This window comes from Cnephaeus nilssonii (assembly GCF_951640355.1).
Source record: "Cnephaeus nilssonii genome assembly, chromosome: 23".
Classification (NCBI taxonomy): Eukaryota; Metazoa; Chordata; class Mammalia; order Chiroptera; family Vespertilionidae; genus Cnephaeus; species Cnephaeus nilssonii.
Window position 1 is genome coordinate 13,522,191 of NC_137094.1, and position 21,499 is coordinate 13,543,689.

Here is a 21,499-nt window from a genome sequence, read left to right on the forward strand (position 1 = left end):
GTCCTGACATGTAAACAGGACAACAAAGAAGGTAAGTTTTCTGGTCGTAAGGAATGTTAGGAAGTCAGGTAGTGATCTACAATACAGAAAGGCCCTTCACGGTTCTGAACCACCGGGAAGGAGTTCTTAAAGCTTTTTGACCCCCACGCTCTTCATGCTTTCCCCCAATCTTTGGCCACACCTCCTCACCGGCCAGTGAGATCTGGCCAAGTCTTTTACAGTTTGCAGCACAAAGACAAACAAAATAAAAGCATAGAGAGTATGCTTTTCCAAAGCACAGATGCTATCCTGACAACCGTCCTCTGTGAGAATAACTTAACTGAGAGCAGCTGGTCATCTTTCTTCCTCAAACACTTGAGTGGGACACACTATGAACAAAGCAATCTGCTTCTGGGCAAATTAGCTCCTTCTAAGCAAACTAAATACTGTACTTGCTCTGTTTGACAAAAGAGGGATACGTCATTGACAGAAAACTTCTCATTACCTCTTCTCTCTAGCTCGGACATCTTGGCTCAGTGAAGCTCTTTCTTCACCGCCAAGTGCCTGAAGCTGTGGGCACCGCCTTCCAGGCCTGGACGTGGAAGACCTGGCAGCACTCGGCAGTTCTCTCACCCACAGAAATGAGGATGAACACGCTGCTCTTTTAGGGCTACGAAGGTTTTATGGGGGTACTGTGTACAAGCCTAGCATGCTGCTTGGCACCCAGGTACACGATACATTTTAGTAGTTCCCTTCCCTTTCTCTATCCATCATGCATAGCTCATGCTAGTAGGCTACATGCTGTTAACAGATGTTAATTTTTAAGGGTAAAATCCATAATCAAGATCATTCTAAAACATTTTGTGTACTAGCTCGTTCTCATGAGTTTAAAGTATAAAATGCTTCCAGATTTCCCTAAGATTTTAAAGTGACAACACTAACTAGCTAACTGGATGTAAATGAGGTGGCATGTTCTGGCGTCTTCTCCCTACTGTCACCAATGAAAGTACAAAAACAACACTGTATGTCAGACGACTTACACCCCGAATGAGGAGTCAGTGCACAACCTCTAAAAAAGGGAGAAGGTAAATGATATCCCACACTTTAAACGGCTGCAGCTTTCTAATCAGCAGGGCCGTTCATCGGGAGAGGAGCCGGGCAGCCGGGCAGTGGTGTTACCTTCAATATCCTGGTGGTCTAGAAACGGCGCTGGTCCCCATATTCTAACAGTGCCATCGTCTGAGGCGCTGGCCATCATGGATGGCATCTGTGGGTTCCAGCTCACACAGTTGACTGTGCGTGTGTGCCCCGTCAGCTCCGCGATTGGCAGCTCACTACGTTTGTGCCAGATGTAAACCTTGTGATCTGAATAAACAGTAATTCAGAGAACAGTTATGAAGTAGTTATATATTAACAAAGCCAACTTCAGCACACACAGAACACATGGCTCGATTATCAGTATTTAAAAAGAATAAATATAACATTAATAGTTTAACAAATTACCTTATGAAAAGCTATTTTAATAAAATATACATACATTTCCCCCCGTTAAAAGGTGATTAGCTCTCAAATCACAAGATCTATTTGCAATATTCTGTAATACATGAGTAATACATTTCTATAGACAAGGTCTTTGAATATAAACAAATGTAGGTTAGAGATGATAAATTCTATGGAAATGTGAGGTGACACAGAAAAGCAATGTATCCAAATTCAAAAGTAGCAATAAGAATAACAGCTCAATCTTTATTGAGTGCTTACAATGTACTAGGTACTAAATACATGTTATTATTTTTTGAATTTACATATATGACTTAATCTTCACCACCACAGTGAGGTGGGTACTATGCTTACCCCCCTTTCACAGACAAGATTTTGGAAACCTGCCCATGGTTAACAGCGACTGCTGTCCAGGAGGCCCTGCTCAGGAGCTTACCAGTGAGTCTAGACAACTGTCCCATCATATGGCTCTGCAGGCGGCTAATTATAACCCCATGAAATGACCATAAAAACCCAAACCCCCACAACTTTGTTACTTTGTGATAAAACTAACTTTAAAAAAACAAACAAACAAACAAAAAACCCAAACACCCAACCAAATAATACAGAACAGTGGTTCCGAGTGTGGGCTCTGTGGTCAGATGACTATCCACACCCTCCCTGCATCTGGCTAGCTGTGTAACTTTGGCACGATGCCCACTCTTTGCAACTCTTCCTCTGAATACGGGGATTCATACTTCCCCATCTGTTCTGAGGACAGATAAGTCTGCAAGTGAAAGGTGTTTAGAACAGAGTCTAGCACACAGTAAACATCCTATGTTACCATAAGAGTTAACAAATTTAGGTGATGTTTCTAAACAGAAGGCAGAATCCCAGGGTAAATCAGAAAAGTGTTCAACCTGAAGATCTACTGGTCAGCTGTGTGATCAATGTGGGAACTTCCGGGGGGGGGGGGGGGGCTGCCAAACGAGGAAGTGTCCGAGTTGTGAAAAGGTAGAAATATGCCCTGGTTTCAAAACTTGTAAGAAAAGATGAAAAGCTGGGACTGTATCTGAACTTTTTGTTGTGTGTGTTTATGTGAAGCAAAAGCTAAGACAGTCATTGAAGAACTGCATTTGTCTTTCCAAGAAAGTACTTGTTGTTCATTAATTTCCGAAAATATTTTTTTCCTTGCATAAAATGCAAATAGCAAAATAAAGAAAGAAAGCGGATTAGTTTTTTCTTCTTGAACTGAAAAAGTCAACGAGAGAGAAAGATTACAGGCTTGAAAAGTGTGAATGCAACCAAAATCTGCTACACTTGGAGGAAAATGCTTTTATGAACACATATCCAAGGAGGATATTTCCCGAAGATGCAGCAACAAGTAGTCAAGGTCAGAATGACAACTCTGCGGTCAAGCCCTGCTTGCCGCACCAATGTGGGGAACCCAGAGCTTACGCAAAGGCACAAAATCAGTAGTTCTCCTCTGTGTTGCCAGCACAGTGAAAAGGCTGGGGTAAAGGCACAGTGTTTTTGGGGGAAGGTTTTCTAACTGCTCTACTTGATATTGGCATTCACATACTTGTGAATTTGGCAGGTCTTTGGAATATATTCCTTATAAATAAATGACAAATGAATTAGTGTGGTCACCTTCGGAGATAATACACTCACTGCATCCACATGCTGTTCAAAATAAACATGTTTCATGTTTAGCCTTACACAGAATATAATGTGGTATAACTACATTATTCACCAGACTTAGTTCTGAGTTAGTTGGGGGGAGGGAGGGGGAAGAAATAGCATGACTAAGGATAATGATAGCCATACATATTAAAGCACTTCTAGAGAACATACTATTTTTTTAAGACCTACCGGGGGTTGTGAGGAATAATTAAGAGGGGAAAACCCACTAGAACCATGATTGAAAAGAGCACTGGGGAAAAGATCTTAGAGTAGGAGAGGCTAAAAGGCAGGTAGGAAGTTGTATTTAGACCACATCAAAATAGAAACCAGCAGAGAATCAGGGGAACATAACATTGAGCTAGCAGGTAAAAAAGATTTTTTGACTGGAAAGAAGTAAACTCAACTGTCACCTAACAAATCACTCTTCTCTCCTCTAAATGCTGTCTGTCGCCGATTTTGGGGGCGGGGGTGGTGGTGGTGGGAGAAGCAGGGGCGGGGGGTAGGGAGAATAAATTCATATACTTCACGTTCAAGTCTGAATTCCTAAATGTCTGCTTTTGTCCCAATCCTTACACAGACCTTATACACTCAGGAAAAACTCACAGATCACATGTGGTCCTCTTATTTATGGAGATGAGCTTTTTGGCAAGATTGGAACACTAAAGATCTTATATAAAAAATGGAACATTCCCCAAAGTGTTTACCAACATGATCCAGTTCCTTGGAGTATCTTGTAAAACTAGATTCACAGTATTTTAAAAAGTGATTTAAATAATTTGCTGTCATAGTACTTAGAACAGTATAGCAAGTCCCCAAGAAAAATTGCTATAAATTTGCCATTATTTATGTTTCTTTCTCTGTCACCTTAAAAAGTACACTAATTTTTAATACTGCCTTACTTATCTGTGCTTACATGTTTTAAACAATTTATATATTTAAGTGAGACTGACTACTTTAGGCATATGCTTGCTTGAAATACTAATGCTGATAGACTGGAGCATAAACTTACTCAAAAAGGTGGTAGAGACAATTCTGTAATTTCAGCCTTTCTGAGACCATATGAATTATCCAACTAAATTACTCTGAGGCCATTACAGAAATGCCATATATCTACCTATATAGTCAATTCTGTGCAAGTTCAGGTAAAACATCACAATTAACCTTGACTTTTTATATACTAACCTCTGATAAAAAAATCAGTCTCATGAAAAAACAACAAGTCAACATATGAAAGGTTTAACTAAATCTTGACTTGATACAGGCACCAAACATCTCCACATGGTCAGAACAGGCACTACTGATTTCTGATAAGACTCAGGTCATTCCAAAAAAGGACAAATTAACAGTGTACTGGATAAATAACTCCTACAATTTTAAATTTAACATCTGAACTTGCTTGGAGACATGCCCACCTTCACAAATTGAAAGAATTATAGAACTTTAAACGCACCAATACATGTGAAAGAATAGTGACACAAATGATTTACCTTCACTGCCACTAGCGATGAAGTCTTCATTATGGCCTCCAAAACATGAATGAATTGTATAAAACCCTTGTGTAACACCTTGATACTTTCTTACTAAAACTCTGTCTTGCAAGTCCCATAAATGAACTCCCTGTAGACAAAAGAGAATACAGGTATTTATTTACACCAACTCAAAAAAAGAGTTTTAAAAAAAAATCTGTGAATATCCCTTTCCCTAATGGAATATTTTCATTTTCTATTTATGTAAAATGCCAATGTATGACAAATTTAGAGTTGATTCTATGCACTTAAGGATCAAACACATGCAGTATAATCTTAATAAGTGGTATAAATATTTTTGTTTATATTTATAATAAAAATCACAATTAAAATTAGAACTAAGATAAATTTTTCTGAGAATCATATTAGCTAACTTACCTGAGTTGCTACATTTAACAAAGCTAATCGGCCATTCTTTGAAATAGTAAAAGACATAATGGGATGATCTTCTTGTACTCTGTAACCAGAAAACAATTTGTCAAAAGCAACATACTAGGAATCAAGCAATCAAGACATTCAAATTATTAAAATGTAAAATGTTCTAGTTTAAATATCACACTTTTGTCTGCAGTCATTAATATACAAGAAATAGAATTTGAGTTAAGGATTACTCAGCATCACCTGACCATCAATCCAAATCACCACAGAATTAATGAACACCAAATCCATAAAAACTCTTCTAAAGAGCGAGTTCAACTACACATTTTAAAAAAATATTTTTGATTTCAGAAAGGAAGGGAGAAAGAAACATCAATGAAAGAGAACCATCGATTGGCTGCCTCCTGCACACCCTCCACTGGGGGCCACATGTGCTCCTGACCAGAATCGAACCTGGGACTGTTCAGTCCACAGGCTGACGCTCTTTCCACTGAGCCAAACCGGCTAGGCCTCAACTACACATTTTAATATAAACCAGATAATTGTTGTTTTAATGAATACAAAAAATAGTTACATGTTCCTATCTGTAAGGTCCTCGAAGTTATATCCTCGAATTCGCTGGTGTGTATCTGATGCCAGAACAGTCTTCCCGTCACTCAAGCACCAAAGGCATTGCACTCTCACACCTTCCCAGGAGTCAAGGAGATTACCATCTAAATCCTGAGCAGGAGAAAATGACAATGACCTTGGTCATTAAAAATAAACAACCATCACTCAGGAAGCAAAGAAACAAAGCAATTCCTTATTTTTCTGTAATAAGGTTGTCTTTTCCTGAGACTAATCTCAGACTGATTGTTCCATTAAATGTTTTTAATCATGAAAATCTGAACACAAGTCCAATTTCATTATACCACCACCAAAGTGGGAGGGGGTGAGCATCTCTGCCAATCTATCCTCCCTTCAAAAACACTACACACAGATAAACACAAAGAAAGAAAGAATTCCTAAGTTCCAAGTAAATGTCTCACTATTAGAAAACAATTCAAACATACCTTTAAAATTCACTATACTGGGGTTTGTCCTATAATATTCAGAAGTTGAGACATGAAAAGATTACTAAAACTATAATTACAGTTATAAAACTTAGGAATATGTCATTTTAAAAAATGTCACCAAATTTGTAACGTGTTCTAAAGATCAAGGCTCTCAAGATCATTAGCTTTTTGAATATTAAAAGTGCTAAGGGGCATTTCACAGATTCGGGAACTACCACTATACCAAATAATGTATCCTAAAAGTTTAGACACAAACTTAGTAAAACGAATTTTAAACATTTTACTAAACTCATGGTCTACACTTTGCACAAACACTTAAAATGGTTAAAATGTCTTGATATAGTATATTTTAATTTTAAAAAATACATTTTTATTGATTTTAGAGGGAGGAAAGGAGAGGGAAAGAGACAGAAACATCAATAGGAGAAAATCATCGACTGGCTGCCTCCTACATGCCCCCCACTGGGGATCGAGCCCGTAACCCAGGCATATGCCCTGAGAATTGAACGGGTACCCTCCTGGTGCATGGGATGACACTCAACCAACTGAGCCACACTGGCCAGGCCGTATAGTATCTTCTATATATATAAAAGCCTAAGCGACTGAACGACTGGTCGCTATGACGTGCACTGACCACCAGGGGGCAGACACTCAACGCAGGAGCTGCCCCCTGGTGGTCAGTGCACTCCCACAGCAGGAGTGCGGCTCAGCTGATGGAGGGGCACCAGATGTGTAGAGCTCATGGCTGGCTGCCGTAGCCCGGAGACCGCAGTGGAGCAGCAAGCAGCGAGCCTACCTAGCGGTGGTGGTGGCAGGCGCAGCAGGGCCAGGCCGGGATGAGCAGGAATGGCAGGCGGCACTGGACTGCTGGTTTTGCTTGATCCCCGCAGGCCACACACTGGGCCTCTGATATTTTATAAAAGTCAAGTGAATTCTTTCTTTAAACAGAACTAAATTTGCTTTCAAACAAGCAGACATTTGAAAGGGAAAACTAAATACTCACACACTGATAGAACTGCCCACGCTGACCTCCAGTTACAAAGCGTTTCCCATCTGGATTCCAAGCCACACTTGTTAAACTGTCTTCATGTGATTGGCTCATTTTTGTCCTTAGCTCTCCCGTCTACAAAGAAATAAAACTGTGAGTAAGACCTTCAAGAAACCCCTGTAAAGGGAATGTGTACAGAAAAAAAAAAGAATACTAACTGGGAGATCTGGTTAGTTTTCTTAAATTGGCCTTATGAAAAAATGCTTTTAGCACTTACAAGAGAAATTAAAGACTTGGAGAAAAACCCAGGAGTTGAACAATGCCTGGCACCAGTGACCCAAAGAATAGCTATGATGAGATAAACTCCAATAAAATTCTCATCTTAAATCAATTACATTCATAAATTAAAACATGTAATCATTCCCAAGTAAGATGAAAAGTCTAACACTATACACCTACTCCTTCTGAGTTTCCACGACTTCTCAGGCCACATTTTATTTTAAATATTCCTCAGAAATATCACCAATAGGTAGAAAAACCATGTCCTTTAACTAGGCCAAGGGTGTTAAATTTCGTATTCAAGATGCTCAAAATGTAGTAGGGAAATGGGAAAAGAGAAATGAAAATTATTTTTCTGATATGTAACTTTACTTCAACTAAAAGTAACAGAGAAGAGAGAGGAATTTCTGTACTATTTAGCAATAGCCATTCTAAAGCATTCCCAACTAATAAGCAAGGCTATTTAGTGGTTACAACCTTCAAATATCCTCCTGTTATTTTTCTAAGTTATTCAACTTAGAAGGTAGACACATACCATTTAATCTAGTCTTGATTCCATTTTGTTCATGGATTAGAAACAGGATCTGAGAGAGAATAGCTGCCCTTGGTATAATTAAAAGTACATGGGCATAATTTTCCTGTGAGAAATGGGTAATCAAAAGTAAAAAAAAAAAAAGAGTGAAAACAAAGTGTATGATCAGGAAATGGGGGCACAAAAATAGAAAACCAGATGTCTCCCTTACACTGAAAAAAATATTCAGCAATCTTAAATCCTTCCCCCATATTGTTAACTGCTCTCACCTATTTATTTTTGGGTTGGCTGATATAAACGGTTAAAATAGAAGTCTAGAAGCACAAATACACATGCAACAGCTAAACCCTCGGCATTTTCTATCCAGGAATATGTTAATACACTAAGTTCTGAAATGGCCTTTTCTTCTATTATGTTCAGGATAGTGAATATATGAGGCTATTAATTTGGAACCTACCTAAAAACGTAACAGAACAATTTGAAAACTGACTAAAAAAGACCACCCTTTCAGAACAAGTATGCAAAGTCATGCACAGTAAAACAGTTAAGCTAAAAATACTTTAACTGTCAGAAATTAAAAAACTGACTCAAAGGAAGACTAAACAGGTACTATACGTTAAGAGTCTCTATTACAGGATTATGACTACATTTCCCTGCTTTTGAGAGGGGGAAAAAAGCGTTAATGGAAACAATTTTTATTGTTTAGGTCAGATTCCCTTCAAACCTGTTTTATTGAGAAAGTCATATATTCTATTTTGTGCTTTGCCACTCCCTAGCTGAACTCAACCCCAAATACAATACTGGTTTGATAAAAATGGCATAAAGACACTTTGGGAATGATTTGGGATTATAAATGATGAAATGAGTATTAGATAGCAGAGAACTATAGTTAATGTTCTTTGATAAGATAATGGCACTTGGTTATATATGATATTATTTTTTTTGGAGATACATGCTAAGTATTTAGGGGTAAAATATATCTAATTTACTTTGACATGTTTTGAATATGAATATATGTGTAATGTGTATGTATGCATATTTGTACGCATGTATGTATGTATGTATGTACACACAAACGTTCACAACCGTTGAATCTAGAATGATCGGCATATGGGTAACATTGTGCTCTTCTTTCAACTTGTCTTAATGTTTGGAAGTTTCTTTAATAAAAAGCTGGAGTTGAATCTTAAATAAATGACTGAGCAGTAAGAACATTTTACTGATATAATAGCAGGGTTAAAATTATGGCATATCATCTTTTGGTACATCTTAGTACTCAGTTTATCCTCTATCTTTATTTGAGTCATATCCATGCAGTTTAATCTTCACTGTCTTGCTAAAATCAACTTACTTACAAGTTCCCCAGACTCAAAATCTATTCCTAGAAATTTATACTTTTATACTCAAATCATAGTCTAGGAGTTAAAAAAACATCACCTAATCAATCAGCATAGCAAAGGAAGTTTTTAATTAAAATTTTTAAAAATCCTAAGTATAAGTTTCCCAAAACATAAACTGTAGATAATGGAGTGAACTTAATGCTGAGTTTATCTAAAATGGGCCCTGGATAAAGTTCATGTTTTCATTTAGAAACAGTAATAAAACCCTTAATAGTAAGTATTGAAAACATCATTTAAATTTACTAAACTAAATAAAGAAAATTAAATACAAGGAGGGAGATGGTGCGATTGCCATTAGAATAGAAAATCTGATTTAACGCTGATGTCTTCACACTTGTAAGTTTTGTGTACATTTATGAAAACTATGAAATATAAAATCTTTTTGGAGATACAAAGTACCATAGTAAATAGCATGAATTCTACAGGACAGCATTCCTGAAAATACTTATTGACCATTCTTCCAAAAACTCTATTATACTTAGCCTAATATTTAAATTTGTAAAATTTCTGGACACTTGGGTTCCATTTGAAGAATTTCCTTTTGTAAGAAGCAGAGTATGGTAATTTTGGTTGAATGGCTCTGTTCCATATAATGAAAATGAGCAGTATGACTATGCTTCACTTAAAGGCTATACCACGGATGGAACTTGCTCACTTGTACATTCCAAAGCCAAAGCTCAGAGCAGTCATCTGGGCCACAAGCAACAAGGTAGTTGTCATCTGGACTCCATGCAATGTAAGAAACGCCATAAGCATGTCCTTCTAACGTTTTAAGCAGTTTTAACAGGTGTGTATCCTAGGAGGAGAAACAGACAGCTGAGTTAACTTCCACCCTTAAAGTCCCTGTTTCGTGGGCATGAGAATTTATATAGCTACAAAGATATACTTTGATAATACAATCTGAGGAAGTTTCACAATTTCACCCCAACTGAAGCTCTGACAAGCTTGCTTCATAAAGACTTGTTCATGCTGCAACATCGATTAAACATGGACTTTACACAGGACATTGTGTGCTAGATGGAAACATAAAGATGACACAGATAATGTCCTTGGGGGGCTTTCAAGGAAATGAAAGACAGGTAGGAGTAGTAAGTGCTACCTCTTACTTGTTTTTTAAAAACAGCTTTACTGAGATATATACCTAATATTCAGTCTTTTGAAGTATACAGTTCAGTGGTGTTTAGTATATTCACACAGTTGTGCAACCATCACTACTATCTAATTTGATAATATTTTCATCACCCCAAAAAGAAACTAATATTCATTAGCAGTTATTCACCATTCCTCTTCCCTTGGCAACTGCACTTTCTCTATGGATTTGCCTATTCTGAGCATTTGATATAAATGGATCATACAACATGTGGCCTTCTGTAATTGGCTTCTTTAACTTGGCATGTTGCAGGGTTCATCCATGTTGTAGAATGTATCAGTATCTCATTTTTTAAAATTCTTGAATAATATTCCACTTTATGGATGTACCATACTTGGTTTATTCCCTCATCCGTTGATGAACATTGGCACTGTTTCTACTTTTTGGCTATTATAAATAATGCTGCTGCCTCTATGTATGAGTTTTTGTACAGACCTAGGTTTTCTTCTCTTGGGCAGCTTATCTGGGAGTGGAATTCAGGATTAATATTCTGAGGAACTGCCCAACTGTGTTCCAAATGTCTCTACTAGTACGTTACATTCCCACCAGCAGAGCTGCCACTTGGGTGGTAATCAACATTAGCCCTGTTCACAAACAGTATCTCATTTAACCCTCATACATCTGAACGGTAAGTATTCTCCTCCCCCTCCATTTAGAGAGAGGGAGATGAAGGTTTAGAGAGGGTAGAACTTGCCTCTGTTTACAACTAGGGATTGGAACCTGGGTCGCCTGACTCTAAACAACTCAAGATACGCTTGAGCTGTGCAGGATGAACTGTAGAGAGCAAACATGGAAGTGGCAAGTGATGAACTAGACATCTTTATTTTAGGGTAAAGGGCTTAAATTTTATCCTGAGTGAAGAGCCACTTAAGACTTTTTAGCTGTGGAGTACATACATGATATTTGGCTTTAGGAAGAGAACTCACACAACAATGTAGAAGACAAATCAGAATGAAGGGACACAGGATAAGGACACCCTTAAAAAGTCAATGCAACAGCCAGAGTTAAGACAAGAAATGAGGTCCTAAAGGAACACAGTTGGGACGGGAAGAGGTCAGATCAAATTATTCTTGGGACACAGAATTGACAGAACAGAACGAGATAAGAAATGTTCCAAGACAACTTGCAATTTCTGTCTTAGGAGATATTGATGGAGGTGGACAGGAAATAGAGGTAGGGATTTAACTAGAGGTGGGAAAAAGCAATGTTTCAGACTTTAGTCTAAAGTTGAAAAAAAGAGAGGATATTAACCTTTTGCACTCGGATGTCGAGTGTGACTCGACACGGTTAGCATTAAATCCCGAGTAGAATAAAGGAATCAAGAAAAAAGCAAGAGAGTGCAAAGGGTTAATACTATATTCTCACAAGAACAGTCTCTCTATACTAATCTACCCAAAGTAGAAATACCATGTTCATGGAATCCACTTAACTTTTAGATTTTGACAGGGGGAATGGGCAAAACTCTTGTTTTTTTAGAGGCAAAGGTAAGAAAACTTGCTAAAAGAAACTAGGCAGTGGAATCACAGCAATTCAAATCTTAAGGTTCTCTAAGTTGTTGGTTTTTTTTTTTAAAGCCATTAAAAAATACAAAACCGGTATGCAAAAAGATCACCAATTTTCTCACAAGTGTTTCAAATAGTATTGGACATAACAAAATACCATCATACCAAACTAAACCCACAACTTCTCAGATTGGAATGTAAGCATTAACTCTACATTTCCCAACTAATCTGGCCACAAAAGCCCTTCACACGTAACATCTATTAGCATTCTGCACAACCAGAATTCTGACAAAAGCACTCTGGGAAGCACTGGCAAGGAAGTCTAAATTCTTTAGCAAAGTATACAAGAGCCTCTTCATCTGGCCGCTCCTGAATTCATTAACCTCACTTCCTAGTCTGCGAAACCTCTTCCCCAAAACTGCCCAAATGCTCTGCCATGTTTTCTTTCACCCAAGGGCCAGTTGTAACTAGCTTTGCCTACATAATTATTTACTCCTTCTTCACCTGAGACTTACATGTCTTACTTTCCAAACAAAAGTGGCTCTTACACACTGCTGCTAGCAAAAAGCAGAATAGTTTTGATATTGTTGCTCTCTTTTCAGACATCTGAGAATAACTGACGATTGAACACAAAACTCTTCAGAGTAGTATTCAAAGGCCATGGTTAGAAACTATTTTCCTACCCTTATTTCCCACTCTTTGCCTTACTCATACTATTCTCATATTTGGGGGTGAGGAAACCTTCCCCTCTTTCTAAAATGCCCTGTTCCTGTCTCTCCCTGTGTTATGCACAGCAAGGCGCACATGAGGGGCTCTCCCTGTGAAGCTCCTGTGTTCTCATAAAACTTTATGTATATTGTGTGATACTATTTCAGTGCTAATTTCCTTTCCTAAACTCTAGATCCCTGAGACCTCCAAGGAGTCAATCAGGAATAGAAGTGGGGATCCTTGAACATAAATGAGAGGAAAAGCACATCTTTATTTTTAAGAACCATGGGCTAAAATTCAGTATTTCCTTCAATCTTGAATGTAGGTAATTAACAAGGTATAGTGTTAGTTATTATATCAGGCAACATATTAGGCTTATTAGTACACTGTTAATAATAAAAATCTCAAATATTTTCACATCATTATAGTTGTTGCAGAAATCTCAAAATACTACTTATGCTCATCCCTACTTCAAAATTTTGGTAGTTATTAGATCTGCTATTATAATTTGTTATTCAAATGTTAATAAACAAGCAATGTATTATTATACTGTATCTGTTTTTGTACTATTTTGATAACTATGTTTCACTATAATTGGGTTTCCTTAGTAATTAATATGTAACATATACTTGGGCTTTCTATGTGTTTTGGTTTATGTATTTAAAAACATGTTCTGCAGAGGGGTTGACGGGGTCATCAGAATGACAGAGGAGTACATGGCACAACAAAAAGTGAAGAACACCTCCTTTAAGGCAAAGACTAGCTCTTACTTACTTTCTTCATTCATAGTATATTACAGATACACAAGTTTGATGTATGTCCTCCAATTTGAATCTCTTTTTAAAAAAATATTTCCTTCTATGGATCCTTTTCTCTATTTTTCAACATCGGAGTCCAAGGTCTTTATCTTGGGCTAATATATTCTAATTCTAAATTTTTAAAAAAAGATCATTCACTTTATGATTTTAGGTGAAGGACTGCTAACCAAATACATTTCCTTAACCTATCGAGAGCCATGAACTTCTTTGATTGCTTGATAAATGTCCAAGTGGCTGAAAGAAATGGAAATACTTATTTCAACAAATCTGTAGGTCACCTGGTTACACACAATGACAAACCTGATTTTAAAACTTAGAATTTTAAATCCAGAATACAATACTGCTCATATGTATCACTGGGAATAAAAAGGTGTGTGTGTGTGTGTGTGTGTGTGTGTGTGTGTAACAGAAGTTCCACAAATTATACAAAACAATGAAATATTTCAAAAGGCAAAATGGTGATGAGTCTTTTCTAACTTGTGACAGAAGGGCATTGTATTAGTCCATAAATCAAGTCTTAACTAAGATAAAAATTACATTAAGAGCAGGTCTGGAATAAAAACATTCCTGGATTTGAGTCTAACTCTTCCATTTACTAGCTGTAAGAGCCTGGGCATTTAGCTTCTGTATCAGTTTTCTCATTTAAAGAAAGGAGATGTTTGTATCTCAGAGAGTTATTCAGAGGAGTAAATTAAACAATGCACACACAGACTTAGTACAATCACTCGCATATCACACTCAACAATTTTGATAATTTTTATACCCATAACCTAGACAATACAGAAAGAGGTAAGACATGACAGAGATGACAAAAGAGGTTCTTGCAAAATATTATCTGTATGTGCATACATTAAAAATGTGTACTCAATTAGATTTAAAATGATCTCTCTTTGCAATCTAAACACTCATACTAGAGTACATACCGGATCAACTTGCCATATGATAACTGTTGTATCTTTTGATCCTGTTGCTAGTTTAGTGCCATCGTTAGAGAATTTACAGAACCACACTTCATTACAATGCTCCGTAAGGATCTGCTGAGTATAACATGGGAACTGCCTCCTGAAACAAAGAAGTCCACAAATCATTATTCTTTCAAAACAGATTAATCACAAAGGTTAAACAACTGATAAAACTTCTTTGGAGATCAAAAACTTTAAAAATAAGATATGAAAGCATTTGTAAATCTTAACAATCAAGTTTACATTGATTTGTCAAATAAAGACGGAATACATTAGTTAAGGCAATCTTAGGGGAAATCAGTAACCCAAAATTTGGTTCAATTTACAATTTATTCTTTTTAAGAGACATCTAAAATCAGAGTAGCAAAATATTTCTAAAAAGGACTGATGCACAATCAAAATTATAGGGCACAGAGCTAAACCCAAAGGACAGATGAAGTCAGGGGAACAAATATAGTAACAAAAACCCGATTAAAACTAGACAGATAAAAGTAACACAGTAAAGCAGACCAAAGAGTAACCCCAAACTCCTCTATGCGCTCATTTTGAAGCATCAGCAAGTTAAAAACGCACCTGGAAAGCTGTTGAATATTCTGCTGAAATGCTCCCAAGATTCTCACCCACAGGAAAAAGATAAAACCCCTCAAAACAAAGACCTGTTGTGGGCTTGCTCTATAGCAGCGGTCGCCCACTGGTGGTCCGCGAGGTCCAAAAGGTTGGCGACTGCTGCTCTACAGCACACCCATGCCCCTTCCTGGGCATGAACTTTTTACTTCCTCCTAAACTCTAAGGGTTCCCAGAGCCTTGCCATCAGGAGAGCAGTGGGCAGTGGCAGCTCATCCTGGGCAAATCCCTTGGTCCTGCCTCCAAGGCCCCCTTTTCTGTGACTTCCACGTGAGCTCACAGCAGCTCGGCCTTGGCTCACGTCTTTCCTACAATGTTTCTAGGGAGCCAATGCAGAGCGCCGCCTCGGCTCCCCTGTTGTTTCTTCTTCCCTAAGCCCTCCCTTTGTCTCCCTGCTCCCAGCTTTAACACACACTCTCACAATAAACAAACATTACAGGGCACCAATCATCTAGTCTGATAATCAGTTACATTTGAATGTCACTAAAATGGTAAATTGTCATTATTTTATTGTTACTTAACCTTTTAAAAGACTAATAGCCCCCTGTTTATTAAAAGACTAATTTTAGATGTATACAAGTGATAGTTTATCTACGTATTCAAGTAAATTTAAAATTTAAGATGGTGTTAAAAATATCAGTACCTTCCCAAATAAAACTGAATAAAATGTAGCATTTTAATCAAACTGAACCCTAGCATTTTAAGTTTCTATAAAATATTACATAATACTTTACTTAAAAATTAGTATTTGTAAAGCAATCTGTGGAGACATCCTTCCATTGGTTGCTGCTGAAAAAAAACCCCACCAAGTCATTAAAAAACACACAACCCTATTCTTTACTGGTCAAACTTAACAAAAAATATGTATATATTAACTGTGAAAAATGTAAATAATGTACAATCTAATGAAAACTACTAAGTGCTGATTAGGATATTTTTAAAAGTTATCATTTAGCCCTAGCCACTGTGGCTCAGTGGGTAGAGCATCGGCATGCGGACCAAAGGGTCCCGGGTTCGATTCTGGTCAAGGGCACATACCTTGGTTGCAGACTCCTCCCCAGCCCTGGCCCTGGTCGGGACTCATGCAGGAGGCAACCAATCGATGCGTTTCTCTCACATCGATGTTTCTCTTTCCCTCTCTCTTCCACTCTCTCCAAAAGATCAATAGAAAAATATCCTTGGGTGAAGATTATAAAAAAAGAAAAAAGTTATAATTTACTTAATCATAATCAATTTTCTACTCTCCAGAGAGAAGAGCTGGTATTTCATTTCAATGCTAAGATTTAGCTTGTGAAAATAGTTTTCTAGTTTCAATGCTAAAATATAGTTTTAAAAAGGAGTGAAGCAGATAAGAAACATCGACTTTTCTTTTGAAGACCAAATATCTTCTATCATTTACTTTCAAAGGTATTGGTATAGAAGTTAAAACACTTAGGAAAAACGTAGGTCACACTCTCATAGATTTCAGTTTCCCAACAGGAAGGCAATCTCTTAACCTACTGACACCTTTGAATCATGAAGTCTGCCATAAATACCTTTCAGTGCATTCCACCAACAATGAACTCAAGAAGCAAAAAAAAGACTTGGGTTCACAACTGCCTTAATTTTCAAACCGGTCTCAAATTCCCTAAAGGAACTATGAAATAAGAAACCATATAGTCTTTTAATCTATGATTTCCTCCGACCTCTACTCAATTTAAATGAAAGACTTACCAAGTCAAAGAATAATGTTCAAGAGTAAAGAGATAAAGGAAAAGGATCTTTAATTATTTTCTTTTAGAACATTTAAGACATGCACCAAGTAATTACCTAGTACTTTAAGATAAATAACACTTGAAATTTAAGGCCAGTAGCGCAAATAAATTATTATTTTTTATTGCAACTAGGGAGAATGAGGTGAGAATTCACCTACATGTGAAAGTAGCTTCTGCATACCTAAAAAATTAGCGTAAATCACAGTGCATGTGTGTAATTCTGAGAGTTACTCCAAAGTTCCTCAGTTTTCCAAAGCCCTCACACTTATGTATTTCTGTCCTTCCTAGCCATGCTCCTTCCAGCAGTTCTTCGATGTTGTCTGGAGAAGAGACTGACCACATTACTGCCGCTGTTCCTATTTGGTCCCCCAGACCCCCATCATCTCCTTCCTGGAGTTTGAAAGATTTCACAATTTTTTTTTTTCAGAATCTTAAAAATTAAAAGCTATGTTTTCATTTTGGAGTTTACTAAAATAGTAGGGACTGTTATATTCAAAACACTCCTAACATCAAAAGTGAAGCCTGAATTCTTACAAGTTAAACAATGTATATAGGTAGGTATAAAAACAAAACCCACACCAGAAAGTTAACACTGCTAGTCTAACCATTTTTAGCAGAACTTGCATTAGGAAAAAGTATTTTGGGGCAGGAAATAATTTGGGCCAAAGTTAAAATAGCCATAATGTCCAGAACAAGAGCCACTAAGTGGTCTCTGGCATCCAGGGACACCAAGCACTGGGCCCTGGCATTCTTACCTAATGTCCCTTACCCGTCCCTAAAAAAATGGCCAGAGAAAGAAATGACCATCCATGGTTTCCAGCTTCAGTTCTCCAGGGTGGCTTGCTGTACATCAACATATACACAGTTTTCTTACTTTTCAACTTCAGTAGCTCTAGCTTTACTTATGAACAGATGCTAAATCAGACATGAATTGTTTTATAGCTACAGGACAAAACTAAAAAAGGAAACATCTTATTCAAGTTCAAATTGAGCCTGTAAAATGTCAGCATACTTCAGAATTTAAATTTCCTCTTACCTGCTACAAACATGATCTATAAGCAGAGACACAGAATCTAGATTATTATCAAGTTTGGTATTGTGATATAGGCACCGATCCCTCTGTAGTTCTACCGCCTGCCGCAGGAGAGTCTGTAAACGCCGTGGGGGAAGCATCACCGATGGTGGTAAATACGCTTTAAATAGAAGACATTTTTAAAAAGAGAAATAAAAATTAAAAAACAAAACAGGATAAACTTTTACATAAGACAGTTACTTTATAATATTGTTCTTAAATAGAGCAGTTTTGGGCGATGTAACATGAGCTTTATGAATATATATTTGTCTGCAGATATAGAATGGAAGATACCTGAACAGGAGGGCTTTAATATGTGGATCTTCTAAACAACAAACAAAAAAATCAATAAAAAAAGAAAAAGACGGCCTGGCAGGTGTGACTCAGTGGTTGATAGTCCACCTATGAACCAGGAGGTCATGGTTCAATTCCTGGTCAGGGCACATGCCCAGGTTATAGGCTCGATTCTCAATAGGGGGCGTGCAGGAGGCAGCTGATCAATGATTCTCATCATTGATGTTTCTATCACTCTTTCCCTCTCCCTTCCTCTCTGAAATCAATATACTTAAAAAATTAAGTAAAAAAATAAAAGAAAAAGGTGGTAACAATGAAAACAAAATAAAGATGATGTGTGAGAGGGAGACAATGCATCACTAAAAGTATAAGAAAAAATTCCAGTTAACAAAGAACAAGTCAAAATCCTGGAACAAGCCAAATTCTAGTTGCTTCTAATGCCAATGAAAATTCAAAAAATAACTGGTGTCTTGATACTGATACCAATCTATTCTGATCCTTAATGTCTTATACCTCCCAGTCACATGGTTTTCTGATTCTTAGGATCTCTGTTCTCAGATCAACATGAAATATAAAGAGTAACATGACTTAAGCACAGAGGGAAAGATCTATATATATAAAAGCCTAAGTGACCATCGCAACCGAATGGACGACCGAACAGGCTGTGTGGGGATCGGGCCTAAACTGGCAGTCGGACACCCCCTGAGGGGTCCCGGATTGGAGAGGGTGCAGGCTGGGCTGAAGGCCCCCAACCCCCCCATGCATGAATTTAGTGCACCAGGCCTCTAGTCGTTTATATAAAGATGTGGCAAAAATGAAACTCCTACCCTAAATTGGAAGCCACAGAACATAGTTGAGGGGAGGGTAAAACAATTTACAGAAGAAATCTGGGCCTTATCATTGAACACACAATATTTACAACACTCATGGTTTACAGCTGTGGTTTATATATATTTTTTGCCTAACCACAGCACTTTTCCCACAAACAAAATCTTACGGGGAGCATCGCTACATAAAACAAAAGAAAGGGGAACTGCCTGGGACCAGCACCCTCTCACTTCTGCGGAGGGAAGCTTCTTAGACTCCATGGCAGAGTTGGAAACCTCTGGTTTACAGGGTTCTCTTGATGGACCTCCCTACAACCTTTCCCTAAATAACCATTCAATAAGAGTGTGTCTAGACACAAGCCCTCCTAATTGACTCACAATACCCATTTCTACTCTAAGAACAAATACAGGGACACCAAAAAATTAAGACTCTCACTTTGAAGTTTGTCCAACAGCTTCGATCGGGAAGCTGTTCCTTTGCCTTCCCATTCTGCTTTTGCACGTAGGTCTTCTGCATGGCTACACATCAGATACCTGAAAATACGACAGGGAAAGAACCAAATAGCAAGTCCTTTTCTCTGGATTAAAAATAATTGAAAAATAGTGATTCTGCTCAAGATAGCTAGTTCTTACTAAGAAACATTTATCAAGAAAAACTTAAGTGGACCCAATTCATTAATACAACCTGGCATCTGGATATAATTTAAAAAATGTAATATAAAAGAAGTAGCTTAACACATGTTTTTATAATATATATTATCTATGAACATATTCTTATATATATTGTAATCGTTATCTATATATAGCTCTTATTGTGTGCCAGGCTCTAAGCATTCAACATCTATTATTACTTCATTTAATGCTCATAACAATCCTGTATGAAGTATGCCCTATTATTCTAATTTTATAAATGAGGAATTGAAGACAAAGAGCTTAAGTCACAGACTTAGGGTCAAGTTAAGAGGCAAAGTAGGAACATGAATCCAGACACTCTAGCTGCAGAACTTGCTCTTAACCACCATGCTAACTTAACAGCTTCTCACTAGTAATACAAAAGAAAACCTTAAAAGTTAATACTAAGTTAATTAAACAAAACAACATACCTTTAAGAGATTATCAAAAACGTCACTCAAGAAATGGTATAATTGGACAACCATCCTTGTGTCATCCTGTGAAAGGTACTGCGATCCCCAAGCAGGAAGTTTGGGAACTGCTTTATTCCTCACTATCTGTGCCGAAGGAGGCATAAACGCTAAAGTTCATGGACTCTGGAGAATACATGAGGGCCCCCTGCTGGAAGTGTGACCCTGACCTGGTTCTGCCTCTTCTCAGAAGAACGGGCTTTAAAAGCAAAAGAAGTGAAGGCATTATTTAAACATGGAGATTAGACCTGGCAATAACTCTCCTGCTATTTGTTGTCTGTTCTCAGACAAATCTGTTCTTCTCACTTGTAAAGAGGGGATGAAACAAGGCAGTAAGGATTAAATGAGATGGAGTATGAGCATATGAAGTACTCAGTCCACTACCTGGTATTCACACAGAGCTTAATATATGATAATATAAGTACCAGAAACCTCTCAGTTAACCTGAGTATCACCTCCTCCTTTTCTTAACTGCATAAAGCATATTGCACTTAGCATTTAAATCAATTAATAGCCTTTCACCCAACAACAGAACTACTTCTTCTCTTGCTATTTAGTATACAGCGCCTTAGCTGATGAGAATTTAATTTTTTAAAAATTGTATGAGTAATTAAATTTAAGCTGGATATTGCAAAAATTTGGTTTCTAAAATATCCTTTTGGGAGTAAAATTTATTATCAATAATTCTGAGAAAATCATTTACTTTTTAAATTTTGTAAAAATAACCTACAACGGTTTCTGCACCTTTTTGAAAATATTACACCTTAAGGTTTCAAAGGAAGTCACATGGCATAACTGAAAACACTGGACTGAGTTCTGATGTCAGCTCCACATCTTGTCACCGCTGGGCCATTTACTGATGTGCAATAGTCTAGGGACAAACCTGATGAAGCTCACTGCAGAAGAAAACCGCTACGACTAAACTGTAGGCACTATTGCCAAAGCAGAAAAGGAAGTCCACCATGTGAATGGCACTTAGGTGACACAGAAATCAGACACCTCTGAAAGAGGTAATCCGAATAAAGTAATGTGTCAGCTACAATACTGAAATATCCAGCAGAACTGACTATTTCAAGATGCAGTAGTGGGTCAAGACCAATGATTTTGGAATCAGTCAAACCAGGTTTTGAATCTTGGCTGACTTACTAGCTGTATCTTGGGCTGCTTACTTCACCTCTCTGAGGTTTAGATTCCTTATCTGCAAAAACCCTAAAATGAACCCTGTACATCTTAGGGCCTACCTTTTTGAAAGCTCATTATGTGTGAGATATTGCTCTAGATCAGGGGTGGGGAACCCTTTTTCTGCCCAGGGCCATTTGGATATTTATAATATCGTTTGCTTAATAT

At 37.5% G+C, this 21,499-nt stretch overlaps 1 protein-coding gene across 2 annotated transcripts in view; it reads right to left on the reverse strand.

Moving 5' to 3' along the window:
- The window catches only part of WDR26 (WD repeat domain 26), a 38,135-nt gene that overhangs the window by 6,199 nt on the left and 10,437 nt on the right, over window positions 1-21,499 (reverse strand). For both annotated transcript variants that reach the window (XM_079763371.1, XM_079763372.1), the window contains exons 5-13: window positions 19,447-19,544; window positions 17,854-18,010; window positions 14,401-14,539; window positions 9,955-10,095; window positions 7,104-7,223; window positions 5,620-5,765; window positions 5,046-5,124; window positions 4,629-4,758; window positions 1,159-1,344 (exon numbers count right to left, since the gene is read on the reverse strand). In XM_079763371.1, coding sequence (XP_079619497.1) covers window positions 1,159-1,344; window positions 4,629-4,758; window positions 5,046-5,124; window positions 5,620-5,765; window positions 7,104-7,223; window positions 9,955-10,095; window positions 14,401-14,539; window positions 17,854-18,010; window positions 19,447-19,544 — 1,196 coding nt within the window. The remainder of the gene's footprint in view (window positions 1-1,158; window positions 1,345-4,628; window positions 4,759-5,045; window positions 5,125-5,619; window positions 5,766-7,103; window positions 7,224-9,954; window positions 10,096-14,400; window positions 14,540-17,853; window positions 18,011-19,446; window positions 19,545-21,499) is intronic.